Raw genomic sequence first — 13,792 nt, 5'->3', positions numbered from 1 at the left:
GGGTGTAACTGTTGTCAAGTCATGTGAAAAGGTCTTGGTCTTGCACAAGACTAAACATTCAAGTTTTTCATGTTTACATGGTTACAAAAAAACTCCCCGGCAAACTTACTCAAAATGAACATCCATCGCATCATCTCTGTAGGAATCTGGCTTCGGGTATAAAAGCAGTCTAGGCATCCAGTCTTGATAATCTCTTCCACTTCATCTGATAGCCAGGATAAATGTGAACAGTGGTTAAAAGTTTAAGACAAGGGTTTCCCCAGGCATTAGCTGTGGGGAGCTTAATACTGACGACAACCATAATATCAAATGAAAAACAAAGCTGATTGTATTTTTACCCTGAATAAATGACATATGATGTATCAAATGTATCAAATAACATATGATGTATAAAGTCTCTCAAGGACAGTATTCTTATGCGAGCAGCTCCACAAAAGTAGTTGATACCCATTTCAGTGGTAAAGAGGTCTTTGTATTTGCTCTCAAAATGAAATCAATTGCAATTTTAATGCAGTTGGTTATTTGCCACATAATAGCTTTCTAGCACCACAACACTTTTCATACTAAATTATGAAAAGTTTGATTTTTCTCTGAAAAGCAAGAGAAGAGTACTTAATACATATATGTTGTGATAGCTTATGACAAGTTATTATATGTGTTCATTTTATTCCGTTTAATTTTATATCTATTATTATTTTATAACTGATTTTGCTATGGAAATTTCTGATACTTGTTTTGAAAAGTAGCAGCAAAGATCTGTTGTGACAGTTATACAACAAACGAACATCAGTTGTGCTCCTACGTTTTTTTGAGACGGCACATAACAAACGCGACGTGCTTATTTTAACAACGTCGGTTAAATCACCACTGAACTATCTGATCCTCACCTGCTGTAGCTTCGCATAACAGATCACCGACAGCGACAGAACTGTTTATATCCCAGTTTTGGACCACAAGGCACTGAGATGGTGTAAACAACTGCAAACAAATAAATAAAACCTTGGATGAAAAGTTTCTATCAGTGATGCAACCAGTCATTACATAAGTCATATATTTTCTACATGATATGTTATCATGTCAGTGAATTAATCACCTTGGGAACAACATCTCGTAGAGACATAATCAATCCTGAATTAAGTCACATTGTTTTTTATTCCATTATGTAATGGTTCCAAAGAAAGAAGTAAAATTTTGAAATTCATATAAAATCATATTAAGACTGACAGAAAGTTCAACATAATGGATTCAAATCTTATTTTTTTTAAATCCATTTCGTTTATTCAACTTCTGACAGAAAAGTATGGTGAAGTTCAATGCATTCAATTATTTGGAAAACCAAGACGGGTCGACTTGCTTAAAAATTAGTTAATTAATTAGAAATTAAGAGGCACAGGCAGAGTGAAGTATAAACCAACGAAAAACGATTATTAAGCCGGTAAAATCTCATACCAGCGACCCTTGAGGCCCGAGACTTTGTTGCAATCGACTTTTCAACCTTTGGGAGACATTTTAGTTTGTTTACAACATATAACAATGGAAATGAATATTCATTGCTCCTGCCTAAGGATTCATCAGTCTCAACACACTAGTTCACTAGTTCATAATGGAATTTGAAAGAAGACAACTTGAGGCCTACCTGACAGACTTTCTCTCGAGAGAATATTTCTTCTCCTGGAGGTGAATCGGGTATCCTCTCTGTCTGAGACATAACCTACCGATAAAATACGACCAAATGTATTAATTATTGAATATAAAATCAATCAAATATTCAAATATTAAAAATAATTAAGGATGTTAAAGATATTAATAAAACCCAGTGTTTTTACTTTACTTTTCATGTTTATTCATTCTCCGTGCATTCATAACTTACATGGCAAGAGCCCCCTCCCCCCCCCCAAAAAAAAAATAAATAATTGATAACTATCTGCACTTCATCATATTAAAAATGTACAAAATATTAAAATTACTTCTTTCATACTTTTACATTCATTCAGAACTCACAACTACATTTTTCCCTCCAATTACGTGCACATTCTCCCGTAAAAGTTCTCTGCAAGTTCTTGTTTTCTTCATCGCAAGGAAATCACAAGCTCAACATTTAAATTATAAACATAACACTGTTATCTGTTATACGTCTGTGCAAAGCCATTCATAACAATGTATACTATTGTATCCTGATCCCTTACTATCACTAGTAACTGTTTCATTTAGTGAAATGTCCTCATGTACTTGCAATGCTGGGTTTTTTTCCCTTCTCAAATTACCCTTCTGAAGTACCTACAGTCTTTACAGTTGTCATGGAAACAAAGCCTGTTGTCTCCATAACATTTGCGATCACTCATGTTTAGAGTTCTGTAAACCCGACAACAAACCTACAAAGGGTGTTTCATCCTGTATAATTCTGTTTGTTCTTCTCTCCTAGAATACTTACCTGTGCTAGACACGGTGCAATTTCTGTCATGTCGACATCCTTGTCATTACCAGTCACTTTCTCGGAAGCCAACTTTGCGATGCCTCCCTTAGAGACGGTATCCATCAGTTTACTGCGAATGGTTGCGATATCTCCATATTTTAGCTCCTGACGAAGAAACAAAAAGGAAAACATTGATTTGTGAATATTATATTTTACTTTACAACTGGTACAAGAATAAGTTGTTAAATAAGTAACAGAAGGAATGACTAACTGACTAAATCAATCAATCAATCAAGCTATTAATCAATATATTCAAGAGTAAAAATAAAAGCTGAGTGGTGTTATCCTGTCTAGCCAAATTTATTGAAAAGAAAATTACATGCATTCTAATGAAGTCAAAATTTCCAGGAAATCAAAGGTTATAATTTCCAAATAACAAATATTCATACCCTGTCATTCTTCATGTGGAGCATTCTATCCAATGTGTAGTCCACTTTCATTTCCTTTGGTTTGGTAACTATTATTGGTAATTTGACTGTAGGACTGGAATGAAACTATAGAGAGCAAAAAAATATATATATATCAAACAAAGACCGAATACTGCTTTTAATGCTGTGATGCAATAGTTCATGATATTCGGACGAGTACGTGAAAAGGATTGTCCACAGGAAACTGTTTATTTTGGTCTGATCAAAGAGGGGCACATTCTCAGCATCCTGGTGAATTTTGTATCCAATTTCTAGGTGTGGTTCTTGAGATTTTGATAGTGAAATTATCACAGTTTTGTACCAAAGTGAACTTGAAGCAAACAGGTGTGATGTCACAGTGACTTATTTTGCTGACATAGTTTTCACTTCATTTTGACTTTGCAACACAAATGCAAGGATGTCTAGCTGATTTTGGGGGGCACGAAAAAATCCTACCATTTTCAGTATTTTGTGAGGAACAAAAGTTCCAAAATCTCAAAACTTTTTTTTTTTGCAGTATCTCCAAAGTGATGTAGGTTGATACCAATTTACCAATATACTGTACCTATTTGGGGGTATTAATAGTTACTATGCAAATATGAATTTGATATAAACAGCTAGTCGTCCCCTACATGACCTCCAACGTCGATTTTGGTCGTCCCAACAGAATTTTGTTCATCATAGATGACCGGTCCACCATTAAAAATGAATAATAAATGAAGTAAAAAGAAGTTGCTTTACGACATGTATTCTCAGTCTAGTATTATGGTGGTAGAAATCCAAAGTGCCACCACTATGTGTTGTGGAATCTGAGTTGAGTTATATCTTACAATTTGAATAGTTAGTTGGCCTGACGTTTCGACCCTAGCAGGATCTTCTTCAGAGGCTAAATGACAAGTAACAGTAACAGAAGGGACAAAAACACGCACAGAGTACAGACCAGGGCTCGAATTTCGTAATTTCTAGGGCAGGCCAACTGGCCTTGGAATACATGTTTTTGGGGAGGGCATCAAGGCCAGTGGGGAGGGCAGCAAGGCCAACGATGAAATTGTGAGCAGGGCACCAAGGCCACTTTGAAAAATGATGCGAAGAATGTCTCAATGTCCCCCCCCCCAAAAAAAACATCGGCGAAAATATGCTCGAACTTTCATGATCATACCCGGACCCGCTACAGTTTGGGTCCTCAAACCGCCGCGTAACACTCCTCCATGAAACAGCATTATTAATATGAAATTCATACACAACACCGAAACACTGTCGATAATACAACCTGCATATGCTTCCAGTGTACAACCCTACACTACATAATTATTCGGTCTTCCAACTCCCACCTGAAATTGAGTGTACTTGTAATTGCCAATAGTGACACACCCTCCCGAAATAATCCTGTGTAACTTTGACTCTACTGGGAATTTCCCAGATTCTACCAATCACCTCGCATTCATGTGGTTGTTAAGCCAATAAGCGAGCACGATTCTGTGACGTCAATCAGCCAAAGCTGTATTATGGTACTACTGTGTGCAGGTGTGGTTTGACCGTAGCTGCTACTGGTTGTAAACTTTTTCGAACTTTCTTTCAATTTACGATAAATACAGGTATGTTATACATACATATACGTGAATGATATGGTTAGGAAGCTAAACATGTTCTCTCTCGGAATATGATGATTTTGTTCACATTGTTGTCCCTGGAATAATTTCTTCGCGATTCTAGAAACACTGTATTGCATTACGACTGAATTTCCCACTGAACTACATTACGAAAATGCAATGATAGCCCGCGGAGCGGTCGGATAGGCTCACATTCGTGTACCGTTAGAATGCGGTACGTTTTCACACCAACTACCAAGGTCAGTACTGTGATGATGTTCAATTTTCGATCACAGTTCGTTATTCACGTCCTGTGACCGCGATACGCTAGCATGCTCTTCATCATTTTCCGCGAATAATAGCCACGCTTTTTAGGAACATATGATTCGTTTTTTTGTCATTCTCAAAGTTGCATTTGTCCAATGCCTATTCCTGCAAAAGGCACGGAGGCCAATGGGTAAAAAGGGCAAGGCCAGTACTGGCCTTGATAGTAGTAATTTTCCTTTGGGCATCGCGGCCAGTGGCGAGGGCACCCGCGGCCATGGCCGCCGCTTATTTCAAGCCCTGGTACAGACAGGTTAATGAGCATGGTGAACACAGAGAGATAGATGTAAGGGGATTAGTAGACAAGGGATGGGGAGAAGAAAGCAACAGGGGAAGAGGAGAGGTAGGAGATAAACAGATGAGGGACAAAGAGAGGATTAAGGGAGCGGGGTAGTGAATAAACTGGAGAAGGACAATGACAGAAAGGTGTGGAGATAAAAAGGGTGGAAGAGAGCTGTAAGAAGAGGAGTGATGGGGGGCGGGGGGAACAAGGGGAGATGGAGGGGGGGACAGAAGAAAAGTTAGTCTTGCCTTCCTGAATGTTGAGCCCATGAGGTTGAATGGTGCGAAGGCGTTGCATCCACAGCCTCTCTCTGCTGATTCGTACTAGTGTCGTTAATGACATGTCCCTACAGGGGATTGAAGGTAGCTGCCCTCGTCAGGCCAACTTACTTTTACACATTCTATAACACAGGCTATCTAGTGGATAAGCAGTTTGCTAACAGTTTTATTTTAATTTGAATAGTTGTGAACATCCGAGCTAGTGACACCTTTGTCGCAACTGAGTTGGCTTCACCTTATAACGTACAACTTTTCTGTTAAACACAATGGTTGTTGACTATCTCACATTTTGCATATTTATAAAGTCTCACAGTCATATTTCATTTGTTTGCTGTAGCAAAATATTCTAGTATTTTAGTTGTACAAATTCATAACTGACAATATTAAATTGACTCAAACAGAACACATTTGGTTTATACACTCACGGTAAAGTCTGAAGTTGATCCTTTCAATGGAGTGACTGGCATGGGTGTGTCTCTGGAAGGGTGATCATAAAAACAAGAATTATAGAGTTGCTTATTTTCTTATCAAGACTAGAATCTTGTATTACTTGAGTATCTTGAGTTACAGTAACTGCTTTGAATAGACTAAAATATGAATATGAATACTGAACTATGGAATAACAGCACTGTCCCCTCCCTTCCCATCCACAACTAGTTGTTTATAGTGTAATTTATTACAAGTCCAATTAAAATTATAATTATATTAACAGGAATAGATTCAGAACCCTTCAATAGCTTCAAAAGAATTCCAATGTCATAAACAGATCACATTTGGACGGCTGAAAAGTCCAAAATTTGCCCATGTTTGCAATAAATGAATAAACGATGACAACATATGTATACACACCAAGTATCACAAAGTGGGAGGATGAAAGCTTGACGGAACAGCTGCTTTTATAAACATTCACCCGACCCCCCAACCCTGCCCATTTCTAAAATTTCCATAAGCGACAGTTTTAACAACTGTCGCTGTCAAATTCTACATCACTATTTCAAACAAACAAAACATCAAATAATTTCATTGCAATAGTCTAACAAATTCAGGGAGGAATGTTGGGGTTAATTTAACCGCAACTTGCCAAATATTTTCCAAACCATTGTTCTAATTAGTATATAACTTACAATAAGGCTGCTGCATCCTGAATCAATGCTGATGGAGTGTCCATTAGGAAGCTATCATCATCGTCGTCATCACCACTGCTATCCTCTCCACCTTCCTCCATCTTCTCTTCAACCATCTCCTCTTCGACACCATTGCTGCTCACATCTCCACGAGCCCTCTGCCTCTTTATCTCAACCTTGCAGGTCTTCATCCTAGGTGGGTCCTCCTTCTCTTTGTCTAGGGTCCTTGAAGGTGATTCCTTCAGATTTGGTTTGACACCTGATGCTTGAATACTCTGCAGTCTTTGGGTTTCTTCTGCATGTTCTTGTGCAGTCGTCTCTGAAGTACAAAAGAAAACCAACTTGAATTTTGAATATCAATTTTCAAACCCCCAAAAAAAGAATATGTACACTACAGTTTACATTTTAATGAATATGCATATATTTTGACTGCTTGAACAAAATGAGCAAAAAAGACTTGAAGTAGTAAGTTGCAATTTCCCTCGATTCAAAAGTACTTATATTTCATTTAACAAAACAGAATACGGTCTTTTCAAATGCAGCAGTCACTTCTAGATAGTTCAATCCTGTACTTCAAGATCCTAGTACAGGATTTGTTTTCATAGTTCTTGAGCATGTCTAGTAATGATATCCGCTCTAAAGCAAAGATACTCACTCGTTGAATTGTTTTCCACGGGTGTTGACGACTCATCCCGAGTCTTCGATCCAGGCTTGTTTGACAGAGACCTGACTTCCGCAGTTGCAGAGCCTCTGTTCAAGGCACGAATCACATCGCTTGAACCGACGGGCACGATACGTTCCGAGTTTGAAGCAGAAACCTCTCTGGCTGGAGAAGTCACAATGTTGTTGGAAGGAGGAATTGAGTTGCTACTGATAGGTAGATCTGGAACAGGTGGATTCTTAACTTCAGTTTTACTTTCCGATGATAGCTGGATCTTGTCTCCCGAGATTGCACCAGAAGCATTCGCTCTGTTGTCCATGCTTTCCAATGTGTTTATAGTCTTTTCTGTAACTGCACTATTGTCTCTCTGATCATCCCCACTGCAAATAGCTTCACATTTGTCAGGCATTTCATTACTTTCTGGCAGCTTTCCCAGTTTCTGTCTTTTCAGCAAGACCGACACTTCTGGAAACATTTTAGTAGGACTTACCTCTGGGATTTTATACCTGTTTATTTGTCCATCTGAATGCCTTCTCTTTCGAGAATCTTTCAGATTCTCAGAACTATCTGGTTTCCCTTTACCTGCATTTTTGGATGCGATCTGCATAAGCTCTGAAAAAGATGGTTGCTTCTTGAGATGGACGGAAGTCCTGCTCTTCTGAAATTTTGTCCGTTGCCCTTTGGAGCTCGGCTTGCTTGCGGTACTCTGAGGACTGGTGGAATTCTCTCTGTGAGGTTCACCTTTCTTGCCTTTGGTTGGTGAATCTGCTACTTTAGATACCTGATTATTGTCTGCTTCAAGTTGTTTAGAAGTTTCCACATGTCCAACCTCAGATAGAGGAGACAATTTATGATTGCCAATGTGTTTTAATCCTGATACGTTTTTCACCGGTGCTCCAACGTGGGTGGGAGGTACACCGTGCAATGAAGTGGCTCCACTATTTTCGCTCACCGAGAGTAATCCTGTAAAACCAGCGATTCCTACTTTTCTGGGACAACTAGATTGTTGATACACCATCACCTCACCTTTCTTCTCAATTGTTTGCTTTGAGTTCATATATTCACCACTGCCAATCAGGTGATAATTGCTTCCTTTAGAAACGAACCTGGCAGAATCAGGGCCTCTTCTCTGCTGAGGGCTGGACCTCTTTGGCAATGGTACAGTGACTATCTGGGCCCTGCTATGGGACGAAGACGACCCTCTCTGATTGCTGGATGTGCTGCTATGGCCAACATCTTCAATACCCACAGCAGGGATGGTACTAGGCTGCTTGTCTGCAAGAACACTGCTGTACATTTTGGAGGACAACCTTGGATCTCTAGCTATTGATCTGGTACCTTGTGGACTTTTGGATGGACTTGGAATGGTCACCTGAGCTTGCAGAGGATGAGAGCCCAACAGTGGCATTTGCTTACTCCCTGCCAGCATAGCTTCATGCACCACAGGTTGCAATAGGCTATCAGTATTTAAAAGGTGGTGAGTCGTATCAGACTTTACCACTGGTTTCCTTCCAACATCAGGTTGGACTTTTGGACTTTTAGATGGGCTGGGTATGGTCACCTGCTGCAGAGGATGAGAGCCCAAAAGAGGCATTTGCCTACTCCTTGCCAGCACAGCTTCATGCACCACAGGTTGCAATAGGCTATCAGTTTTTAAGTTTTTTGCATCAGACTTTACCATTGGTTTCCTCCCCACATCAGGTTGGACTTTTGGGCTTTTTGATGGGCTGGGTATGGTCACCTGCTGCAGAGGATGTGGGCCCAAAATCGGTATTTTTTTACTCCCTGCCAGCATAGCTTCATTCACCACAGGTTGCAATAGTCTATCAGTTTTTAAAAGGTGGTGATTTGCATCGGACTTTACCACTGGTTTCCTTCCCACATCAGGTTGGACTTTTGGGCTTTTAGATGGGCTAGGTATGGTCACCTGAGGGTGTGGGCCCAAAATCGGAATCATTTTACTCCCTGCCGGCATAGACGCAGGTATCTCAGGTTGCAATAGTCTATCAGCTTTTAGAGGGTGGCGATCGGTATTAGACATTACCATTAGTTTCCTCCGCACATTAGGTTGAACTATTGGGCTTTTATATGGACTGGTATTGGTCACCTGCTGCAGAGGATGCAGGCCCAAAATTGGTACTTTTTTGCTCCCGGCCGGCATTGAGCCAGGCACCAGAGGTTGCAGTCTATCAGCTTTTAGAAGGTGGTGATCTGTATCAGAGTTTACAGTTGGTTTCCTTCCCATATCATTTGTCGAAGAGACAGTTCTACTGGATTCTGTAATTCTAACACCTGACTTCACTTCTTTATCAACACTTTGATGAGTTTCTTTAGGAACCCCTGAATGCTTTGTAGGTACACTATCTTTTTTCCCATCTTTCGTCTTTGTATATAGCTTAATAGCCACGCTTAGATCTGAAAGTGCATTTTTCAAAGTGACCACAGTTGGCGTTTCTCGTTTCTTTTCCTTGTCTTGGACAGAAGATTTCGGCGAGCACCTTGTTGGCACAACGGAAAGACCTTTATGGTTTGGATCCGAAACAGTTGTCACCGAGGAAACAGAATGTTGTGATTTCGGGTGAATATCAGGTGAAATATGTGTTCTACTTCTAGGACTTGGCAATTGCTGGGCTGCTCTCTTCGAAGCATGGACGTTCTCTTCGGCAGGTTTTCGAGACGACCCGACCGCGACATGTGACTGTGTGGGAGGATTGTCATTGTGGCAAGAAGTGATATTAATAGTTTTAAGTGGTTTCACACCTGAGATGTTACCATGCAATGTCTTAGACTGCCCCAAACAAGTTACTCCCAGCTTTGAATGGTTACTGTTGGACTGGTTACTACTATCAATCAGCCGACCCCCTGTAGTTGGACTAGTCAATGATGGACTAACAGAAGTCATCGGAACCGCTTGCTTTACACTGGAGCTGTGTGAAGGTTCCACTGCAGTGGGCTGTGGCAATGCCATAACATTGCTTGGTGCCCCCAAAACTGGAATACCGTGGCCTGCTGATGCCGCGGGTGCATTGTTAAATGGCATAGGTCTCTTCTCCTGAATTTGATTCTGGGACGCTAACGGTACAACGATCAAGTTTTCACTATCAGCCCTCCTTGAAATAGCTGGGGGCCCCCTGTGGCCTGTTGACTGAATGATAGTTGGTACCATCTGGACACTTCCACCCAATTGATCCTTTTTCTGATCCATGTTTTAATGTGTCTCCCAGAGTGTTACTATGAGGGTCACGTTTTTCCCTGTGTGGAGATACATAAATGATATTGAAATGTGTTTCCAGAGCTTTACTTGAAAATTAGTCCTAACTATAAGGTGATCTATAATACACAGTTTCTACAACACAGTGCATTCTTAAGTTAGCTGCGTCATTTCCCATGGAGTCCAAATTTCCACATTCTTTCTTTCCTCCAGTGCAGGAGTTCTCAATTAATTTTCTTCCAGGCCCAAAGAGAAAAAACAAAATGCACTATATATATACCCAGATTGGGCAGGCCTATAGGAGGGGCTGAGGCATAAGGCCCAGAATATCTGACTGGGCAGGCCTGTAGCTGGAGGGGCCTCAATTCTTTGTAAATAAGTTCCAAATTTTACCACAAATTGCGCAATTTAAGATCTTGCAGGCAGTTTACACTTACCATTTTGCTTCTTAAAATTTCTCCTCCTTATTCTCAAGAATATCTCTGTATAGATCTGCTAAATTTAGTACAACATACCTATTGACAGGATAATCTATCTGTTTGGAACCTATCTTCCAAGTTTTTTTTTTAACTAGACGACTAATGTGGTTCCAATGGAATCTGAGTCTAGAGGGCACATCATGCATGTCTTTAAATTATATCATGCTAGAGAGAGACCTATGTATATTTCTTTCAGGCTAGCTGAGACTTGGAAAAAATTAGTCATTGATGTTTCGCTGGACTAGTAGTATAGTAAAGGCTTCATAATTTACGCACCTTTGTTATTAAAGCACCTTCAATATTACTAGCAACGATATAGCAGGCAACCTTAACTTTTTGCAGCAAAGCAGAGTAACATATTTCATGAGTTTGAATCCATTTCAGCTATGTGCTGATCAATTTGTGTGTTTTAAGCTTTTAACACCAGTTTTGCACCCCAGTTTTGCACATATTTTGGGATTTAGAAATCTTACTCCCTAAATATAACCAATATAACCTCAGCATGATAACACTACTCTCTGGGACCTGACCTGTCTTAGACTAACAGCATTCAGAGTCGATTGATGTTTACTTAAACAAAAGTTACAGTTGAGGAACCACACATTTGAAAAACACATACAGTTGAGCGATTTGGACTTTTCCTTGATAGACATCGTTGATCAAGGCTTAAGTGCATCAATTATGAGCCCACCATTCTACTACTTACTAGTAGTACGTAGGCTGGTACATGCCCATGATCTTTGCTTTGGCCTCTAATAACTTTGTCGAGTCTAACCTTAGGCCTAGGCTAGGGCTAACGTTAAGCTAAAGGTGAATTATGACTGACCCTAGGCAGTCCGCTATCGCTAGTTGGGGAAATATGGAAGCTAATATGTCCCTAACATGATGAATAGCGAATTACATGCTCTACTAATGCCTGATATACCAACCATTTTTCTATGATGCATCGTTGGTGAAAAACAACGCTTACTACCGCTTCTTGGCTGTTTTATTTTCCGGTCAAAGCCAGCATTTCCTAACGTTAGGGAACTTCAGGTACTGCATATGTATAGGTTACATCTATGATTGATCAGGGGATCCACCAGTTTTCATAACACTAAAGTTGCGCGTAAAGGATAACAACCACTGAAATTCAACACAACTCACTTTTGATTCGTTTGCTATGGCACGCCAACTGATCTTCTGTACATAAGATAATCGACTCTAGGCTAGATCAGCTTTAAATTTGGGGATCGGATTATCGACTTCGCAAGCCTGTGTAAAATTACCCAAAAGGTTGTCAATCGACGTAGTTTTCGGTGGTATTCATTACTTAATGGTGACTCCAAGGACGGACACTAGAGTTCTTCGCCCTATCAGTGAATTCCCCACCTACAAATACTGTTTCATGGTTCCTACAGAACAAGTTAGGGGTACATAGGCTAGACTTCCTTTCATATATGTTGTAATTGCCAATCAACAAGAATCGACCATAAGTCTCCCATAACACCCACTATCTTACCTATGGTTACACATGGTGTACTGTATATGTTAACTCTACCTATACAACCCTTTGATGTTAATCAGTTTGAAAAATATTTCATTGACTGTATTGATATTCAATGTTTCATTTTGTGTGCCTTTTAATGTCTGGAAAGCTGCTTTAAGTTCAACTTGATAATAATTTTGGCATTACAATAGGTTTTCGATGAAGAATTGTCCGTTGAAACCCAATGTTAATTATCCTTCAATTGACACCTGCAAACAAACAATTTTTTTTTTTAATATGTATAGTTTGTTGGACCACACACAGTTGTGTATCTAATAATGTTTTTCATTTCTTTATATGTGTCAACTTAATCCAATAATTTTGCAAGTAAATTTTTAAGTACTCAATACATTTAAAGAAATGATACCATAAGCACAACAATTTTTACATGATTTCTATAATCATTCTCATGTTCACAACTGGAAATTTGGATTGCCAATATATAAAATTAACCAGACAGAGTGTAATAAATATATATGCATATGAGTGCTACGACCAGATCAAGGTGACTAAGTCCACTTAGACTAAAAAGAAAAATAGCTGACTACAGAAGCAACTAAAATGTTTACCATAACAAATCTAAAACAGCAAAGATACAGAAGTTAACAATAAAAAATAAATACTATAAAAAACAGAAAACAGGATTGCAAAACTCAACCCTTATGGTTGATTGCCTAATAAACCGACCCAGGTATGCTGCTAAGAATTTGCTTACTTTACAAGAATGAAAAGTCACTTCATGTCAAAAAGAGCATACTCTGGTCTGAGACAGTGTAACTGCATTTTGAGTTAGGTTGATAGTTTGGATACAGTTGATCTCACAAATTCATTTAATATTTACTACACCTTTTAACTGGATGTCTTTCCTTGTAACTAAGCTTTTCATGTGTTTTACTCATGGTTTACCAGTTATTAATTATTTTACTCATATAATTTTGTGTCACACAAATTTAAAATGTCTCATTTTGTTTATTTTGCCAACCTCATACCCAAATTCTCCATTAACTACTCGTGCAATTTAAGTGGACTGAAAACAAACATCCCATATTTACCATACCTTTAAGATTTCTTTAAACAGTTGAGTACAGTATGACCGTATCAAATTATAAAAACTACAAAACCAAATACAGTATTAATTAATATCTTTTCACTTGAATTGTTTCATTACTAATTAAATAATCTCAGAACACTTCCCATTATATCAAATCAAATGAAGCCACAATACCTCATTCATGGTATTTATTTTAAGCTGTGAAATTTGTCTTTTGGCCAAAATCATTCCAATCTGCTAGCAATACAAGACTGAAATCAACTTCCATTTCATCATTTTGCAATTCAAGGAATGATCGATGCATTGTTTTGCAAGATATACCCAGTTATTTTATTTAAAGCACTTTCAACCTTTATGAGATGTTAACTTTGGCTAAAAGAACAT

The 13,792-nt window shown here is 39.0% G+C and overlaps 1 protein-coding gene across 1 annotated transcript in view; it reads right to left on the bottom strand.

Moving 5' to 3' along the window:
• Positions 1-11,937, bottom strand: part of LOC139967616 (uncharacterized) — a 33,951-nt gene extending 22,014 nt beyond the window's left edge. The window contains exons 1-9 of the mRNA XM_071971578.1: positions 11,759-11,937; positions 7,134-10,391; positions 6,479-6,797; positions 5,780-5,831; positions 2,863-2,967; positions 2,432-2,578; positions 1,637-1,711; positions 888-978; positions 110-205 (exon numbers count right to left, since the gene is read on the bottom strand). Coding sequence (XP_071827679.1) covers positions 110-205; positions 888-978; positions 1,637-1,711; positions 2,432-2,578; positions 2,863-2,967; positions 5,780-5,831; positions 6,479-6,797; positions 7,134-10,344 — 4,096 coding nt within the window. The 5' untranslated portion in view covers positions 10,345-10,391; positions 11,759-11,937. The remainder of the gene's footprint in view (positions 1-109; positions 206-887; positions 979-1,636; positions 1,712-2,431; positions 2,579-2,862; positions 2,968-5,779; positions 5,832-6,478; positions 6,798-7,133; positions 10,392-11,758) is intronic.
• Between the last annotated feature and the right edge of the window lie 1,855 nt (positions 11,938-13,792).

The sequence above is a fragment of the Apostichopus japonicus genome, chromosome 5 (genome assembly GCF_037975245.1).
Source record: "Apostichopus japonicus isolate 1M-3 chromosome 5, ASM3797524v1, whole genome shotgun sequence".
NCBI lineage: Eukaryota > Metazoa > Echinodermata > Holothuroidea > Aspidochirotida > Stichopodidae > Apostichopus > Apostichopus japonicus.
Note: the sequence above shows the minus strand (reverse complement) of the source record. Positions and strands in the feature narration are given on the sequence as shown.